We start from the raw sequence: 20,405 nt of genomic DNA, 5'->3' as shown, positions 1-20,405 counted from the left end.
AACTGGGAGGCCACAGAGGAAGAGTTGATGCCAAAGTGCAACAAGGGTTAACACTTCCCTTGATCATTCATTTTTGGCCTCGTATGACAGATGGAATAAGTGTTACTTGTAGGGTCATCATTTTATAGTACCAACGTTTAAATTACCACAAACATGGCAGTCAATCCAGTATATGGATGAAGCAGTGCGTGGGTCCGCCCAATAAGGCAATTCTCTTGTCCCTACGCTGTTGATGGGTTCAGGTCCACTAGTAACAACATCGCTGATTGCAAGAGGAAAGAGATTGGAGGACACCTCAACAAGAGGGACTAGAGGAGCTGTCCTCACCTCAGCCACCTAAGTTTGCTCCAGTGAGTCTGGGTGCTGTTCCCTCTGTTTCAGGACATCTGGAATGCATTGTTGACCAATGGTCATGCTTTACAGAGGTATGACCAGAGGTCTGAAGTTTGCATTCAATTATTCAAGACTTGTCACTATGGCATGTGACAATTCTGATACTTGTTGTAAGTTTTGTGTGTGTGTGAGATTTAGGGAAAGACTATGGCAAAAGCAGCTATGACTTTGGCAAGGAGCATGGGGATAAGAAGAAGCCAAGTGGCCGACAAGAGGAACCAAACAATCACCCCTTTTCCTTTCCTCCAGTACCACCGCCCAAGGACTCTCTGGTGAGTCTGTTTGCTGTGTGTGTTCTTACCTACATGTCTATCTTCAACCTGTGTGAGACTGTTTTTATTTCTTTACTTATTTATTGTTCACCTAATACCTTTTTTTGCACTGTTGGTTTGAGCCTGCAAGTAAGCATTTCACTGTAAGGTCTACCCTTGTTTGTATTTGGCGCACGTGACAAATAAACTTTGATTTGATTGGCTACCTCCAGCCTGCGTTTTATATTTTTGTGCAGTATATATTTGGACAATCTGGGTGCTGTTTTCTGTTTCAGAACATCTGGAATACATTGTTGACCAATGGTCATGCTTCACGGATGTCTGATGCTTACTGATAAGGAAGTTTGCGTTCAATTATTTCAGACTTGTCACTTGCTTTTTTTGTCAAGAGAAAAGGAATACGACCAAATCACATGCCTTGGCATTTTGTTATGCATGTTTTATTTAGATGTAATTGAATAGTAATTGTTTAAAAGGATAGCAGACATGATAAACAATATAATATCTGACTGTAGGCAATTGGGTCTCTCAAACCACCCAGCAGGGTTTACTCATCTCCTCACATTTACCCCCGAGATTCACCACATAGTTTTCTTCAGGACATAAGAACTATAGTGTCAATATTATGCCAATTAATTAAACTATGTTTCTCAGAAATGTGTGAGCGAGTAGGGACTAGTTACATTTTACACTTTATAAAACACTAATATTTGCAAAAGTATGCAATTTTTCAGCTGTGTCAAGTATATGTGCAGCCTAAATGCAGAAAATGTGGTTTAAATCATTATTTGAATCTTAAATGACACACACACTCCCCAGTCACCACGAAATTGAACTTTTAATAAGTCTATGATCTGTGTGGATGACGCAGTGTTCCAATTGGCCCCCAGTGTTATATCCGGAACGACTCTTAGGTCAAGGATGAGGAGATGGGAAGCAGATGTGGTTTGGCTTAGATGGTCAAAAGATCAAATGACACACTTAGACCCTCAAAATAGCATTGATTTAGTATCTCTATTGGGAATTTGAATACTATAGTTAAGAAAAAATTGTCTATGTAAAGAGTTCTTCGCAGAAACGCTGTATACGATTTCTATGGATTTGTCTAGGATACACATTAGCTGCCAATATACAGTACCAGTCAAAAGGTTTTTTTCTTTATTTTAGTATTTTCTACATTGTAGAATAATAGTGAATACCTCAAAATTATGAAATAACACATATGGAATCATGTAGTAACCAAAAAAGTGTTAAACAAATCAAAACATATTTTATATTTGCGATTCTTCAAAGTAGCCAACCTTTGCCTTGATGTTCAGGTTATTAACAGCTTATTTGGTGTAGCATGGGCATTTCATGTGAACAGAAAAAAAGCCAGCCAACAACTCAAACTTTGCTATTTTGATTTTCACATTGACGCCTCCTCAATCATTTTGGGGCTTCAACTCTAAAACTCTATTAATTCCCCAGAGGGAAGAATTTGTTGGAAATGTCAGTTTTCCAGACAAAATGCCAGAGTTTGAGTTGAATAAGTTATGTTCCCCTTTTTAAAAATAGCAAAAGCACATGTATACAAACATAAAGCAACACCATTGCACGTCTCTCCCATGTGAACTACTTGTTGTGTGTATGTACTGACATGTGGAACTGATAGATGCGCACACACACATTACAATTTACACACATTTCAAAACATTAACATGTAAACAGATTTTTTGGTTATCTGTCGGACCCCAGTAAGACTAGCTATCATCATTGGCGTCGGCTAATGGGGATCCGAATAAATCAAATGTATAAGCAATTTGAACACATTTGACTCCAAATGTCACCTGTCAAATCCTTCCATCATTTCAGTGTTATGATTATAGCAACAGATGATGTCAATGAAAAGTTGTTCCAGGTGGTCTGCCAGCCAGAATACGAGCCTAGACGTCTAGACCTACTGCTGCGCCTGCACCGCCCGCATCTCTTTGCTATCAACTTCCAATCAGGTTGAGTGCATTTCAGCACCATAATCGGCAGCCAGCTCCTCCTCCTCAGCGCTACCTGCTCTGTGTTGGTACTGACGACCAGCTCCCACGACTTTCTGGAAACACCGTTCAATTGGCCCACGGGACTAATCATTCAGCTGGGGTTGCAATTTTAGCACACAATTTCAACGGGACATTTTTGTTTACTCAAATGGACACCAATGGACATTGGCTAGTGGCGGTCATCAACCACATGGACAGATTATTTGTGGTGTGTAATTTATATGGATACTGTTCTAGTCCTCCAACTGACTTACTTCTAGAGGAAGTTAAAGAAATTCTTAAAAGTCTTATGAGAAAATATCCATCCAGTCAGATTATAGTTGGTGGGGATTTTAATATGGTTTATTATAATGAGACTGATAGATTGCCCCATAGGCCTAACATTGGTGTGAACAAATTGGCATATGGACTTAATTGACATATGGAGAATTAAAAACCCTGGAGAGAAACAGTACACATGGAGTAATAGAGATCGTTCACCAAAATAAAGAATTTACTTGTGGTCCAGGATCTGTCGCAGCCGGCTGCGCCCGGGAGACCCATGGGGCAGCACACAATTGTCCCAGCGTCATCTGGGTTAGGGGAGGGTTTGGCCGGCAGAGATGTCCTTGTCCCATCGCGCACTAGTGACTCCTGTGGTTGGCCGGGCGCAGTGCACGCTGACACGGTCGCAAGCTGTACGGTGTTTCCTCCAACACATTGGTGCAGCTGGCTTCAGGGTTAAGTGTGTGTGTGAGGACGCACGGCTCTCAACCTTCAACTCTCCCGAGTCCATACTGGAGTTGCAGCGATGAGACTAGACTGTAACTACCAATTGGATACCACGAAATTGGGAAGAAAAAGGGAGAAGAAAAAAAAATATATATATATATTTTAAAGAATTTACTTGTGGGTGACAACCTCTAGTCTTGAACCCAAGACTGTAGAGGTAAAAATACTGCTTGCAGTCCCAACGGATCATAAAGTAATTTGGCTGACTGTAAGAATGTGCAGTAATGATGATAAGAAATATTCTGGTGGTTATTGGAAATTAAATAACTCATTGTTATTGCATGATGATTTAAAAATGTGATTAAGAATCTAATTTCTGTTTACTGGAATTCAGCTACCTCTAATGCAGAATATGGGAAATATTGGGAACTGCTGAAATTTAAACTCCGCTCAGCCTGTATTACTTATGGGAAACGGCTTGCTTTAAGAAGATGTGAGGTAGCTGAGCTCTCTAGGACAATTGTTGATATCGCAGAGATTGAGCATCTTGATCTTAATGAGAAAGCTAAATTGAACAATTTACGGAATCAACTTGATACATTTTATGAGGAAAAGGCTAGAGGAGCCTTCATAAGATCCAGAAAAAAATGGCTTGAAAAAGGTGAAAAGAACAGTACCGGTAGATACCTTTTTAATTTGGAAAATAGGAGTGGGGAACTCAGCACACTTCGTAAATGTAAGATTAATGGGGTAACCTCTGAGGATAGAGTTATTATCAGACTTTACCACTAAGTTTTATGAGAATCTTTACTCCTTAGCTATAGGAGGACAGGCTCATTGTTATGGCTAGACTGGAATCAATGGAACGATGTATATATTTTTTAATTAGTGTATTTGCAATTCTTATAGAATGTACTACTTATATATCCAAGCCTTTTGCCAGCTTTACGTTATTAATTTGTTGAATTTCCGTTGAATTGTTTGCTTTATTGTTCAATTTTTTTCACTCAGTTTGAGTAACTCTAGGGATCTCCTTGATTCTATAGAGAATGTTAACTCGGTTAGTGAAGAATTAAATCAGTCTTTATTTATTGATTAATTATGGACATCCAATATGGGGTTGGTCAATTACGAAATAACAAATCTCCAGGTTGTGATGGATTAACCTCTGAATTTTACAAAACCTTCTCTGAAGAAATAGCACAATTTTTACTCGAAACCTTTAAGGAGGCTATAAAGAAGGGAAAACTACTTATACCTAAACCACACAAGGATCTCTTAAATATTGATAATTAACGTCCAATCACACTGCTAAATAACGACTACAAAATGATAGCCTCAATCTTTGTGAAAAGGTTGAAGTCATGCTTGAATGATCTGATTGATGAATGTCAATCAGGGTTTATGAAAGGCTGCCATATATCTAATAATCTGAGGCTGGTCTATTGGATGACTTCCCTGTTATCTTATTTTTGGATTTTCAGAAAGCATTTGATAGTGTAAGTCACAATTTTATCTTTGATTGTCTTAAGCATTTGAAGTTTGGTCATTTTTTTGTTGATTCTATAGGAGCTCTGTATAATGGTGGCAATAGCTGTATCAAACTCTTTCATGGAACATTCTCAAGGTTTAACATTTACAAAGGAATATGACAAGGTTGTTCAATCTCACCTTTTTTATTTTTGTTAGTATCTCAAATCTTATGTTCATTAGTTTATCAAAGTCAATTTGAAGGCATTACATTCCAGGCCAGAGAGATCAAGATATCCCAAATGGCGGATGACACCTCACTTTTTTTGAAAAATGTGTCACAAGCTAGATTAGCATTAGATATTGTGAAGCAGTTCTCCAAAATCTCAGATTTGTCATTAAATCTTTTCAAATGTGAGTTGTTTGTTCTGAAAGGAGCTGTCAATCAGCATCTCTGAAAAATATACTGTAACATACCTTGGTGTAAAGATCACCAAAAACCTTAAGGCGGTGAATGATCTTAGTTTGAATCCTGTAACTGAATCTATCAAAAGTTAGAGTGCTCTTATCAAAAGCTGAGGGGCTATCTCGTGCATCCTATCTTTTTTAATCTATTGACTTTCCCAAATTCACGTGCTGTACCTTAGATAGGCTTTTGCACAACTTCATACGGAAAAACAAGCCACATAAGAAAAAAATTGATGTTATCACCAACAGGGTTTGTGATGGCGGTCTAAATGTCTTAGACTTCACTCTCTTTAAACAGATATCAAACGTCAACTGGGTTAAAAGGTACTTACAAAATCCTCATAGTTTCTAGAATATTATATCTCATTTTGTTTTTCAGAAGCTCGGGGCTTAATTTTTTACTACAATGTCCCTAAACTTCTTGTGAAATTGGCAGCTTTTCACAAGCAGGCTTTAATGTCCTGGGCTTTGCTGTATAAACACAACTTTTCATCTCATAAATGTTTTATATGGAATAATGGGTCGATATTACATAGAAACAAGATGCTATTTTACCGTAACTGGTTCTCAAAAAACATTGTCCTTGTCAGCCAATTAGTATTAGTGGGAATCTATTTACGCAGAGAGAATTTATGGAAAGATACAACTGTGAGGTTTCTAGGTAGGAAAATGACACTGTTATAAAAGCTATACCTAGTGGGATAAAATCTTTACTTTAGAATAATACATATTTTGGAACATCTCCTATTGTAAGCGATATCCAGGTGAATGGCATAGGTTGTAACGCTCGTCGTTGGAATGAGAAGAGGAGGACCAATGCGCAGCGTGGTATGTGTCCATGTCAATATGTAATGAATCAAGTGAACACTGAAAATACAAAATTACAACGTGAAAGACAGAAACGAAAACGAAACAGTTCTGTATGGTGCAGACACACAACAGAAAATAATCACCCACCAAACACAATGAAAACCAGGCTACCTAAATATGGCTCCCAATCAGAGACAACGACTGACACCTGCCTCTGATTGAGAACCATACTAGGCCAAACACATAGAAAAAGACAACCTAGACATACAACATAGAATGCCCACCCACATCACACCCTGACCAAACAAAACATAGAAACATACAAAGCAATTTATGGTCAGGGCGTGACATAGGTTTACTAGATAATAAATTCAACAATCGTTTATTAAGGGATATTGTCACGGCCGTTGTAAGGAGGAGACCAAGGTTCAGCGTGGTATGCGTACATTCTTCTTTATTTAAGAATGAACACTGAACAAACAAACAAAATAACAAAATGAGCAATGAAGCTAATATGAGTAGTGCATACAGGCAACTAAACATAGAACGAGAACCCACAAACACCAAAGGGAAAATGGTTACCTGAATATTATCCCCAATCAGAGACAACGATAAACAGCTGCCTCTGATTGGGAACCATATCAAGCCACCATAGACATACAAATCACCTAGACCTACAAAACCCTGGACATACAAAAAAGCCTAGACAATACAAAAACTATCGTACCCACCCTAGTCACACCCTGACCTAACCAAAATATAAAGAAAATCGAGATATCGCAGGTCAGGGCGTGACAGTACCCCCCCCCCCCCCCAGAGGTGCGGACTCCCGGCCGCAAACCTGAACCTATAGGGGAGGTGTGAATCTACCCTCGGTTGCGTCTCCGGTTCTGGACGCAGCCCCCCCTCTTTACGCTGATCCTTCCGCCTTTGTAGAACCGGACCGTGGATCATCGCCGGAGGCTCTGGACTGCGGATCATCGCCAGAGGCCCCGGACTGAGAACCGTCGCCGGAGACCCCGGACTGGGAACCTTCGCCGGAGACCCCGGACTGGGGATCGCCGCCGGAGTCTCCGGACTGGGGATCGCCGCCGTTGGAGGTTCCGGACTGTGGCCCGTTGTTGGAGGTTCCGGACTGGGGACTGTCGCCGGAAGCTCTGGACTGGGGACTGTCGCCGGAAGCTCTGGACTGGGGACTGTCGCCGGAAGCTCTGGACTGTGGAAGCGCACTGGAAGACTGATGCGTGGTGCCGGAACTGGTGGTACCGGGCTGAGGACACGCACCTCAGGGCAAGTGCGGAGAGGAGGCACAGGCCGCATTGGACTGTGGAAGCGCACTGGAGGCCTGATGCGTGGTGCCGGAACTGGTGGTACCGGGCTGATGACACGCATCTCAGGGCGAGTGCGGAGAGGAGAACCAGGACGTACTGGACTATGGAGGCGCACTGGAGATCTGGAGCGTAAAGCTGGCACACTGCGTCCTGGCTGGATGCTCACTTGAGCCCGGCAAGTGCGAAGAGCTGGAATAGAGCGCATCGGGCTATGAATGCGACCTGGAGACACCGTGCGCATCACTGCGTAACACGGTGTCTGACCAGTCACACTCTCCCCAGCACGCCCGCTCTGCAGCGCTCTCAGTGCTAGCACCTCTCTCCAGAATCTTGCGTCGAACTCCTCATCCGACTCCCTGACTGTCCCTGGTTCGCTCCTTGGCTCCGCCGACTGCTCCATGTGCCCCCTCCAAAAAGTATTGGGGCTGCCTCTCGTGCTTGCCTCGTTTGTATTTCTCCTCGTAATATCGCCATTCCGCTTTCGCTGCCTCTATTTCTTCCTTCGGAAGGCGATACTCCCCCGCCTGTGTCCAGGGTCCTGCGCCATCCAGAATCTCTTCCCATGTCCATTCCTCCTGAACACGCTGCTTGGTCCTTTGTGGTGGGTTCTTCTGTCACGGCCGTTGTAAGGAGGAGACCAAGGTGCAGCGTGGTATGCATACATTCTTCTTTATTTAAGAATGAACACTGAACGAACAAACAAACAAAATAACAAAACGAACCGTGAAGCTAATATGAGTAGTGCATACAGGCAACTAAACATAGAACAAGAACCCACAAACACCAAAGGGAAAATTGCTACCTAAATATGATCCCCAATCAGAGACAACGATAAACAGCTGCCTCTGATTGGGAACCATATCAGGCCACCATAGACATACAAATCACCTAGACCTACAAAATCCTAGTCACACCCTGAACTAACCAAAATATAAAGAAAACAGAGATATCTCAGGTCAGGGCGTGACAGATATTTTATACATGAATTCTATTCCTTCTGCTATATTTTGTTGGACTTCATTGTTTGATGTAAACTGGCGCCATGCTTGGCTCACTCCACACAAATTTATGGTGACCAATAAAGTAAAGGAGATCTCCTTTATGATTATCCATAGATTCTACCCATGTAATAGCTTGATTTCTAAATATATACCTAATGTTACCAGTGAATGCAGTTTTTGTGAACTAGAAACGGAATCTATCGAACACTTATTCTGTAATTGTTACATAGTGAGGTGTTCTGGATTGATGTAAAACTATATCTTTGCAACAAAATGCATACAACCATTGAAATAGTTACGTTTGACATATTATTTTACTACACTGTTTCCACAAGTGAACGTCAGTATGTCATTAATCTCTTTATTTTATTAGGAACATTTTTCAAACAAATCAAAATGTATCTGATTGGGAAAACTATTTTGAATCATTAAAACGTATACAAAACAAAATGTAAAAAAAAAAAGTATTCGCTACATGTCTGTATTTGATTTGATATAATGTGGATTTGTATTATTATTTTTTCTCTTCCTTATTTATTTGTATAATCCCTCTGGGTGTAATGTTTTTTGTGTTTTGCATGTTACCCTTTAATAAAATATACTGTATATATTGTTGTTTTTTTTATGAAAAAAAAAGACCGTTGAAATCGATTTTCACAGTCTTTTTTTTTTTAAATTCAAAATGCAGATCAACAATTTACATTCTTACATCATACAAAACAGAGCGCAGGTATTAACGAGAAAATACTAAAACAAACAAAAAATATGAAAAAATAAACAATTCTAGTGCAATTGTAATCACTCTGAAAAAATCTTATTGTAATGATTTAAGAAAACGTTATTCTTGTTGTTATTCACTAGGGTTAATGTTTTAATAAAATAGTTATATTCAATCAAAAAAATTGTAATTTTGGTATAGAATTTTGGAATTCTTGTTTGTGTATAAAGTATTTGGCAACAAGAATAAAACATTTCACAATCATTTCAATGGTCTTGTTATCATTGCAATAGTAACATATTATATTTGTCATGTCAAAAACATGGGTAGTGTTCATAACGGTAAATAAGTATTTCGCAAGGTTTTCCCCAAATTCTGACACAAATTTACATTCAAAGAACAAGTGAGACAGATTCTCACATTCTTTTTCACAGAAAACGCAGATACCATCAATAGCCACAAATTTGGATATCATAAAATTGTATGGATATCTCTTATGTAAAACTTTAAAGTGTACTTCCTTAACTTTGTTTGGTATACAATATTTGTAAGGCCTTAACCATGCATTTTTCCAGACAATGTCAGGAATAAATAAGCATGTTCCAGAAAAATGTGCCTCTTGGTGTAAGTTGGTTTTGTGAATGAAGAATTTGTCTTATATATTTATTACAACAAGATTTCTCAAGTAAGCCAACGCCTTCCAATTTAAGTTCTGGATAAACTTTGTGATCATTACCAAAGCTAAGATGAGTTTTCATTAGTGTAGTTAGACCACTGGGAATGGCTTTGATCACAGAAATAAACTCTCTGAAAGGTATTGGAAACTCTTTCAATGTTATAAATTGTTCATATGTGAGAATATTACCCTTGTTGTCGAAAACACCAATAACAAAGTCAATATTCCTCTCATGCCAGCTGGGGTAGAACAATGACTTATTCCTTACAGTTATGTCTGAATTATTCCACAAAAGAGCTTTATGTGGGGAAAAATTGTGCAGGAAACATATTTTCCAGGCCATTAAGCTTGTTGGTGAAACCTAGCCGGTGAAACCTAGCAGGAATATAATTACATTTCAGTAAAAATTGAAGACCTCCCAACTTATTAAACACATTATTTGGAATGAAATACCATTTTGAATCAGTATTGATTAAACATCTTTCAACCAGTTGATCTTGAAAGTGTTTTTTCATATATGTTTTGAACGCACTGATAAGTCTGAAGTCAGAGATTTTTGAGTTCTCAGTTGTTTTGAACGCGGCAACAATGGCCAATACATCGCATTAGCAGTCCAGGGTTTATATACACCATTGGTTTCTTTAATGTATCGTTAACCCTGGCCACAGGGATTCGGTTGGCCTTGTAAAGTGTCAATCTACAGATTTTCCGCCCTATAGATAAAGTAGGGGCGTCTCTGTATGACATCATTTGCCAAACTTTTCAACATGGCGACACAACAAACGGAAGCGATCGAAGCAATGGAAAATGCGAACCGAACTTTGCATCCTGGCTTCAGTAACGACAAGTATTCTCTGCTCGTCATTGTCGGTGGACATAGTCGGACTGGATTTGTGGACTACGTGGTTGCAGAGATAAAGAGAGGTAATGTGGACCAATGTTGATTGATTTAGTGCCAGACTGCGCTTCCACCTCCCGATTTGGCTCGAGCTAGCGCCTTTAGTACAGGTGACGTTGCATACTGTATTACTGCGGTTTCAAGTATATTCCGTCAACAAATGGTTCTAATTGCAAATCAACACACACATCAGCCAATTGTCACGGAAATATCCCCCTAGTCTCGTGAATGTATGTAAATGTTTTCCACGACGAAATACAACGTTAAAGATGATGCCACACGCACCCCCCGTTTGTAGTAGACATTAAATGGAAAGATAAGGGAGGAGGAAGCCAGTAAGGGATACAATAACAACAAGGATGTTGAATCTCCTGGCAGATGGTTAGCAGAGGGCATCTGCATGGTGTGTAAGTTAACAAAACAAAATGGTCAATATGGTGTGATGGTGTAAGTTCACAAAACAAAATGGGCAATATTATTTTACTTCGAATCTGATTTACCAGTTGATCACTAGCTTTGGATGATCTTGCCTGATAGACCAGCTGTCAATCAGACCATAAACTAGACAGCTAGGTTAGCAACGGAAGTTTAAACTATTTAAAATTATCAGGCATAATTTAAAGTTAAAAGACCATTTAATGCAATGGCATGCTTTAGCACTTACTCTATAATGATTAGTTCTGACATTTAAATCTTAAATACTGTCGTCCATATTTACGAATACATATTTTGTGTAAATTATCATTCATTTATTTAAATTTAACACATTTCAGCATTATATAAAGTATTTTTTTTACACCCATTTCGCAGTAATCATTCTGGGATTCAAGTGTCAGACATGTCTAAAACCCTTCCTCCAAAGTACAATGCTTCATTTTCTGTTGTCTTACCTAGAATGACTCTGTATGATGTGCAGGTGGTCACCAGAGTTCTAATTAGTGGCTTTGATGACCTTGTCATTGAAGCATATTCATAAAAATGTTCTATGCTATTTTGTTACCAGTATATAAAGCTTGGGCAGCTAAGCTGAATTTTGTTTTTTCTTCTCTGTTTGTACACCATATAAGATTGTTCTTGATGACAGCAAGTGCCTCTGAGTGATTTAAGGCAACTGTGTACTTCTATCATGAATCACATTTATTTCAATTACATGATTACATGACATGATGCAGAGTTGCCTCTGTCTGGTAGTGGGCAGGGGCTCCATTTTGTGTGTGCATTGACATTTGCTTGGCTCGTAGTGTTGAGGAATCCAATAGCTGTCATTTCCCACTTCTGATTAGCTGAGGAAAGCTGTTTTATGCTGAGTTCATCTTTTACAGACTTGCATTACTAGCCACACTGCAAATCACTCTTTCATCCCATGGCAACAAGCCAATGGAAGGGCTCAACATTTGTACCCGCCGCTCTATCTAAGGAGCCGAATAGCTTTTGCCTCACTTTCCAAGGACATTGCTCCAGAGAAAGGTGTGGTATGTTTGTTTACTAAACACGGCAGTAAACACATTGAGCAGGCAGAGACATTTTAGATTACATTTAGCCTACGTTGCATCTTCCTCATCCCTTTAAGACTGCTTGTTTTGGAGGAAAGTTTATCTTGGCTTGCATCCATAAAATGCACTGTGTTTAAAGACTCCTGTCTGGTTCCAAGATGCCACTGTGCTGGACTTCTGGTGGTTTCTCACCAGGGAGGGACTCCCCTGTGCACTGACTTCTCCAGGGTCAAGACAGGAGATCGTTGTAAAGGTCTGGCCTCTCGAGACCACTCAAGACCTCAGGGTCCTCTAGTCTCACACGAGATCACGGAATGGGTGGGCTTTTTCCCCAAGCTTGTAAGGGTTTTTGTAAGGGTGCCTTCTTGCTGTTTGTTTTAGTTTAGTTACTAACATACAGCCCTGCGCATCTGTCAGGGTGTTGCCTTAATAGTTCCGATTTTGTAGAAAGAAACAGTTTGCGGTGAGCTTTGAACACGCCAAGGCTAGTAACATTCACAACGCTTGTTTGTAACTTGCTTGTAGCTGATTTCTTTTCTTCCCACTCACGCTTCAATGAATAGCAGGAAATTATATTTCCAAATAACGTCAACATCCTGATTTGTGTGTCACACCTGTATAGCGTTAGTTAATGGAAGAATATGCGATTTTTATTGCTTCCGGCTACTTAGAAAATTAGTAACAAATCAAATGGTGATGAGTGAATCCTCAAATACAGACAAAAAATTATGATTTGAGGGATTTTCACAAAATGTAATCCACAGAATAGTCCTTTGGTAGAAGGATTGTTGACATATACAGTATATTTGGAAAGTATTCAGACCGCTTCCCTTTTTACACATTTTGTTACATTACCGGATTGTGTGGAGGCACAAATCTGGGGAAGGGTACCAAATAATGTCTGCAGCATTGAAGATCCCCAAGAACACAGTGGCCTCCATCATTCTTAAATGAAAGAAGTTTAGAACTACCAATACTCTTCCTAGAGCTGTCTGCCTGGCCAAATGGTGCAATCGAGGGAGAAGGGCCTTGGTCAGGGAGGAGACCAAGAACCCAATGGTCACTCTGACAGAGCTCTAGAGTTCCTCTGTGGAGATGGGAGAACATTACAGAAAGACAACCATCTCTGCAACACTTCACCAATCAGGCTTTTATGGTAGAGTGGCCAGATAGAAGCCACTCCTCAGTAAAAGGCACATGACAGCCCGCTTGGAGTCTAAAGACTCTGACCATGAGAAACAAGATTCTCTGGTCTGATGAAACCAAGATTGGCCTGAATGCCAAGCGTCATGTCTGGAGGAAACCTGCCACCATCCCTACAGTGAAGCATGGTGGTGGCAGCATCATGCTGTGGGGATGTTTTTCAACGGCAGGGACTGGGAAGACGAGTCAGGTTTGAGGGAAAGATGAACGGTGCAAAATACAGAGATCCTTGATGAAGCGCTCAAGAATGGGGCGACGGTTCACCTTCCAACAGGACAACGACCCTAAGCACACAGCCAAGACAACGCAGGAGTGGCTTTGGAACAAGTCTCTGAATGTCCTTGAGTGGCCCACCCAGAGCCCGGACTTGAACCCGATCGAACTTCTCTGGAGAGACCTGAAAAGAGCTGTGCAGCAACACTCCCCATCCAACCTGACAGAGCTTGAGAGGATCTGCAGAGAAAAATGGTACAAACTCCCCGAATACAGGTGTACTGTGCTTGTAGCATCATACCCAAAAAGACTCGAGGTTGTAATTGCTGCCAAAGGTGCTTCAACAAAGCATTGAGTAAAGGGTCTGAATACTTATGCAAATGTTGTATTCCCCCCCTAAAATTTTTTTTCTACATTTGTAGAAATGTCTAAACTTGTTTTTGCTTTGTCATTATGGGGTATTGTGTGTAGATTGAATTAAAAATAAATATTCAATAAATTTTAGAATAAGGCTGTAACGTATCAAAATATGGAAAAAGTGAAGGGGTCTGAATACTTTCTGAATGCACTGTATATAGCTCCATTACTCCAGTATCCCTGCACATTGCAAATATGGTTTGGAACTGAACCTGTGTGTATATAGTATGCTTACTTACTTATTGTGTTTGTCTTATTTCTCATGTTTTTTTTCTACGATTACATTGCTACTGATTATTGCATTGTTGGGTTTTGAATTTGCAAGAAAGGCATTTCACTGTACTTGTGCATGTGACATTAAAACTTGAAACTGAAACTTGAATATTTCATGGCCCTAAACCCGCCCACCCCGCGGATATAACCGCGGGGACTTTGTGTTATTTACATTTACATTTAAGTCATTTAGCAGACGCTCTTATCCAGAGCGACTTACCCGCGCATCACTTGTACACTGTTAGTCACTCACCCTTCTAGATAACTTGAAACAGCCTAACCAGGTATTGTCTTGAAGTCGCCTAGGCTAGCTAGTGCTAGCCAACTTCTTTCACCAATTAGCAGGCCGGTGTTCGACCCGTGGCAAAGTTGGTTTGACATTGGATAGTCTTCTTTTGTCTGGGTTTTATGAGGAATCACTTTGATTTTATTTCCGTGCCCTTTGCATAGGCTTGTAGAATCTGCTGCTACATTTAGCATGTTATTTCGGATAGTTTCCCCATGCTCACAAACATCACTTGATTCCCATAAATTGATGCAAGTTGGCAACTTGTGTACCATTTACAAGAATTGACTGCAAATGTCAGTGAATAGTTTTGGTCTCCAAAATATGTAATTGTCATGCCTCCTTCAGTGTGCCTTGGCAGCGTTCAGTGTGATGGAATGGTGAAGTCTCTTGAAGAAGCCGGCAGCCCTGAGAGCCCAGCTACGCTGCCGAGCATAAATAATGCAACCTATTTACTTCAGCTTAGCTTCACCAGAGTGCCAGAGAATAAAGTCTCCGTTGTCAGGACGTACACGTTGGTTCTTCCACTACCCCTTTAGCATTAGCTATTCGGAGTTACCTTATCACCATCCAGACAGACTCCAACAACCGTGCAGTTCAGAGGCGAGGTGTGGATGTACTACCCAGAATACCCTGGGTTGCTAGGAGAACATTGTCCTTAAATGCAGAGGTTGGGTAAGTTGGTAGTGGCATTCGATGTTGTCTACCATTTCTATCTCGTTCAGCTTGGGCAAGGGAGGGTACTAGGGACGATGCAGCTGTGTGTCTGAGTGTGAAAATACTGGACTCTGGCTGCATCTTGTTGAGAGCTTGTACCCCCATAATGAGACTGAATGTGTAAAGTTCAGTCATTAGCAGTGTTTCCCCTAGGATTTTGTTTTGATGCAATGGAAAAGTTAGGCGGCTACAGGGGTCTGGGTGAATTCCCCCTGGAAGATCTTTTTTTTGTAGAACGACTGAGAATGTTACTTCTGGTGACTTTTTAAAGACAATTTGTACTCCAATACATGAACATTTAATTATGTTGATCTGTGCCACTGCACGGATCACCCAGCTCATACTGACACATACCCATGAGCCTCCTGTCTTGCATCCTCACCCACTGAGTCCCGATCGACACCGGACGTCCATGAACTTTGAAAAGTAGTTGAAATTTGGTCAGTCCACCCTGGCCTTGATGTTAACGTCCACAGAGAGAGCGGACTGGACCAAATCTGAGCCTATCATGGACAAATGCTTAACAAGCTTTGATAGTACAGTGAGTTGAGCATAGAAGAGTACAGTACAGTTAGTAAAGTACAGGACAGTGACTACAACACAGTCGATTATAGTACAATGCAATACAGTACAGTAAAGATGTCCAAAGGAGAATGACATTCATTTCCATAGTTATGCATTTCTGTGTAGTACAGATCAGGGAACCATTACCATAATTCCATTACCGGGTGTAAATCCACTTCACTTACTGTAGTTTAATAACCAAATAGATTTTTTTCAAACTCAAGGTGCCATGTCATAGCTGACATACCCTTCTTTCTGCAGACATCTTTGAATCTTAATTTGGAGCAGATATTTAAGAGTTTTTGAAAAACCTGGTTGCATTAAAAACAGATTTTACCGTAATTCCATTACCAAAGTTTGCATCTGCAAAGTTCTTCCACTAAATTTAGGTTTTGTACATTTTTCCATGGAAATTGTTAAAAGTAGTCCTCGTGCATAGAGTTGTATGTTGTTAAACTTTTGAAATCAATGCTTTTTGTTTGGCATACATTTTAATGTGAAAACTGTGTTAAAGCTTAATTCTGTTACAGTGGAATTGCCCGTCAGTATCTGTGTTGAGGCCATGTGACTGATGTCACAAACACTTCCTCTGTGTGTGTGTGTGTCACACTGCTCACCATATCCTTCCCTTCCTGGTCAGTGATAGAGGCAGGCGCTTTGTTAATGATTTTGTTTGGGGAACAAGCCTGAAGAAACGGTCTTGTGTTGAAGATTCTCTGAGTATAACATGATTAAAAGTATTTGGTGATGACTGTAAATTTGTACATTTTTTTAAATGAATGCAGACCCTGAATACTCTATCCCTTCTACATGGTGAACATGCTTGTGATTGCTGGCAAAGTGCAAATAGAAGAGGGGCTTCCTATTGAAAGAACAACGCTGTGCAGGTGGTCTGTCAGTTGGTTCAGCTGTGCTGGTTCTTATGTGTTGTTGTAATGTGCTGATGGACGGCATAGAAAAGATAACAGACATTTTGACCTGCTGGGGTTTTCTTTGCTCCAACCCAACGGTGGGTCAAGCCAGCCCTAGTCTAGCCCAGACAAGTCTTCTCTTGTCTGAGACTTAGCAGCTGCCTCTGTGTACTCTAGAATCCTCTCAGGACCCCTCAGCCCCATTTCCCATCTGCTACCACCAGTGTCCATTGTACTCCCTCTTGAGTGTCTGTGTTGTATGTGCCACTGGCTTAACACTAGACCCGCTAAAGCGGTCATTTTGACAGCTCATGAATTAATTGTATTTTTCTGCCATTTCTAAAGTCATATCCCCTCCGTCGTTGACTTTTCCTAAAAAAGTCTATATAACACACTGTCGTTGTTAGAATTGTTAAATCACAAACAGAACTGGAATTAGAACCAGTTTTAGGAGGGCGTGTCATTATTTGAATGGTTTTCCCCGTTGCCCTTCCTCCCGACAGTAGGGCCTGCTCCGCTCATTCTCCCGACGTTGGAAGGTGCAGTGGCCAGTTGATAATCACCCTGGTAATTGCCTCAACTGAACCTAAATGAATCATGACCTCTCTGATTATTCTTCTGATTCTACACCTCTGAGGCCTAAGTGCAAAAAAGGCAAAATGGTGCGCACTGAGCAGGTTCCCGCGCCACCACCAAATGAAACGGTGAGAAGGGAAGGGAAGGCACCATTTCGGAAAAGATCCACATCGGGCAGCAGGTGAGCAAGTGTCGGAGAATGTGGTGATGAGGCTTGTGGAACTTTACGTTGGCAAGGGGAGAAATGTCACAGTGGACAATTTCTTCACTTTACTGTCATTGGTGAAGAAGTTGCTTGCAAATAAAACAAGCTTAGTCGGCACCATGAACAAAGCAAGACGGGAGCTTCCTCCCTCAAAATAAGGCACCTGCACAGTCGTTGTACTCCACAACGGTGCTGATGAATGACAACACTCACACTATACCAATTAAAGGCAAGAAAGAACGTTTCTGTCATGAGCACCATGCATCCGACAGTTGCCATAGTCAGGGACACAATAAAGAGAACCGGATACTGTTACGCACTATAACCAAAGATATGTCAATATTGCATAATACACATTGCCATATATACTGAACAAAAATATGAACGCAACATGTGAAGTATTTGTCCCATGTTTCATGAGCTGAAGTAAAAGATCCCAGAAACAATCCATACTTTCAAAATGCTTATTTTGCTAATTTTGTGTACAAATGTGTTTATGTCCCTTTTAGTGAGCATTTCTCCTTGGTCAAGATAATCCATCCACCTGACAAGTGTGGCATATCAAGAAGCTGATTAAACAGCATGATCATTACACAGGTGCACATTGTGCTGGGGACAAAAAAAAATCCACTCAAAAATGTGCAGTTTTGTCACACAACACAATGCCACAGATGTCTCAAGTTTTGAGGGAGCGTGCAATTGGCATGCTGACTGCAGGAATGGCCATCAGAGCTGTTGCCAGATAACTTAATGTTCATTTTTTGACCATAAATTGCCTCCAACTTTGCTTTAGAGATTTGGCGGTACATCCAACCGGTCTCATAACCGCAGACTATGTGTATGGCGTTGTGTGGGCGAGCGGTTTGCTGATGTCAACGTTGTGAACAGAGTACCTCATGGTGGCGTTGGGGTTATGGTATGAGCAGGCATAAGCTACGGACAACGAACACTATTACGTTTTATTGATGGCAATTTGAATGCACAGAGATACTGAGTTTCTGAGGCCCATTGTCATGCCATTCATACCTCGTGTTTCAGAAGGATAATGCATGGCCACATGTTGGATCTGTACACAATTTTCTGATTGCCACTAGGCATGAAAGGGGGCCAAAAAAATGTCATGTTCTGATCTGGTGGAAAGGTCATAAAATAGGTGTACCTGAGTACTACTTATCCCTTGCGCAAAACAGCCTACGGCTGTGTTTGTCTGTACGGAGCTCACTAGCGCCAGAATATTTTATTCAATGTTTCCTAGCACCAGCTTAGGCTGGACCAAGTTAATACAATAATTGATACAATGTTTCAAGTTTCTTGAAAACAGGCCATGCATAGCCAATGTGAATAATAGGATATTTATTTTATCAGGATATTTTCTATCTTTGGGCTTCATTGTGGGACTCATTTGTTTTTCAACAGGACAATGACCCAACATACCTCCAGGCTGTGTAAGGGCTGTTTTACCAGCCAGCTGGTAATGTTGTGGTTCAGCCACGACTCTGTGAAAGCATAAGATTTTACAGTTTTTAATGTCCCGTTGGTCGTTTAATCTTCCTCGTAGGTCATAGATTTTATTTTCCAATGATGATTGCATGTTAGCTAGAACGGAAAGCAGTGGGGGTTTATTCGATCGCCTATGAATTCTCAGAAGGCAGCCCGACCTCCGTCCTCTTTTTCTCCGTCTTTACGCAAATTACTGGGATTTGGGCCTGTTCCCGGGAAAGCAGTATGTCCTTCACGTCGGACTCGTTAAAGGGGAAAAAATGATACATTAGCTATATCAGATGACCTGGCCTGCACAATCCCCCGACCTCAACCAAATTGAGATGGTTTCGGATTTGTCGGACCGCAGAGTGAAGGAAAAGCAGCCAAGAAGTGCTGAGCATATGTGGGAACTCCTTCCAGACTGTTGTAAAAGCATTCCAGGAGAAGCTGGTTGAGAGAATGCCAAGTGTGCAAAGCTGTCAAGGCAAAGGGTGGCTATTTTTGGTTACTACATGATTTCATATGTGTTATTTCATAGTTTTGATATCTTCACTATTATTCTAGTGTAGAAAATAGTAAAAATCAAGAAAAACCCTTTGTGTAGGTGTCTAATTTTTTGTGTGTAGACAGACAGAGACAGACATATATCTATATCTCATATTTCGACCTATCAATTGGTCGAAAGAACAGAAGACTCGTTCTACCAAGATTATTTTTTAGTCTGGGATGGCCCTAGTAAAGAGAGGAAGAGGCGAAGCGAGGTTTCAGTCTCGCCAAAATGTGTCCAAAATAAGCCCAATGTGTTTCTATGGGCTTATTTTGAACCTCAGCTTGTCGCCTGCCTTTATTTATAAAGCCCTTTTTACATAAGCCGATGTCACAAAGTGCTATACAGAAACCCGGCTTAAAACCCCAAACAGCAATCAATGCAGATGCAGAAGCACGGTGGCTAGGAAAAACTCCCTAGAAAGGCCAGAACCTAGGAAGAAACCTAGAGGAACCAGGCTCTGATGGGTGGCCAGTCCTCTTCTGACTGTGCCGGGTGGAGATTATAACAGAACATGGCCAAGATGTTCAAATGTTCATAGATGACCAGCAGTGTCAAATAATAATCACAGTGGTTGTAGAGGGTGCAACAGGTGCAACCTCAGGAGTAAATGTATTTTCATAGCCGATCATTCAGTTAAACAGCAGTTGCGGGGGTGAGAAAGTTGAAAACAGCAGGTCCGGGACAAGGTAGCACGTCTGGTGAACAAGTCAGGTTTCCATAGCCGCAGGCAGAAC

General features: G+C 40.9%; 1 protein-coding gene across 1 annotated transcript in view; it reads left to right on the top strand.

Moving 5' to 3' along the window:
* The first annotated feature begins 10,638 nt into the window (after positions 1 to 10,638).
* The window catches only part of LOC129810968 (microtubule-associated protein 1S-like), a 45,499-nt gene continuing 35,732 nt past the window's right edge, over positions 10,639 to 20,405 (top strand). Inside the window, exon 1 of the mRNA XM_055862015.1 lies at positions 10,639 to 10,807. Coding sequence (XP_055717990.1) covers positions 10,651 to 10,807 — 157 coding nt within the window. The 5' untranslated portion in view covers positions 10,639 to 10,650. The remainder of the gene's footprint in view (positions 10,808 to 20,405) is intronic.

This window comes from Salvelinus fontinalis, chromosome 14 (genome assembly GCF_029448725.1).
Source record: "Salvelinus fontinalis isolate EN_2023a chromosome 14, ASM2944872v1, whole genome shotgun sequence".
In the NCBI taxonomy this organism is placed as follows: domain Eukaryota; kingdom Metazoa; phylum Chordata; class Actinopteri; order Salmoniformes; family Salmonidae; genus Salvelinus; species Salvelinus fontinalis.
The sequence above is the reverse complement of the archived record's forward strand: the minus strand, read 5'-3'. Positions and strand labels throughout refer to the sequence as shown.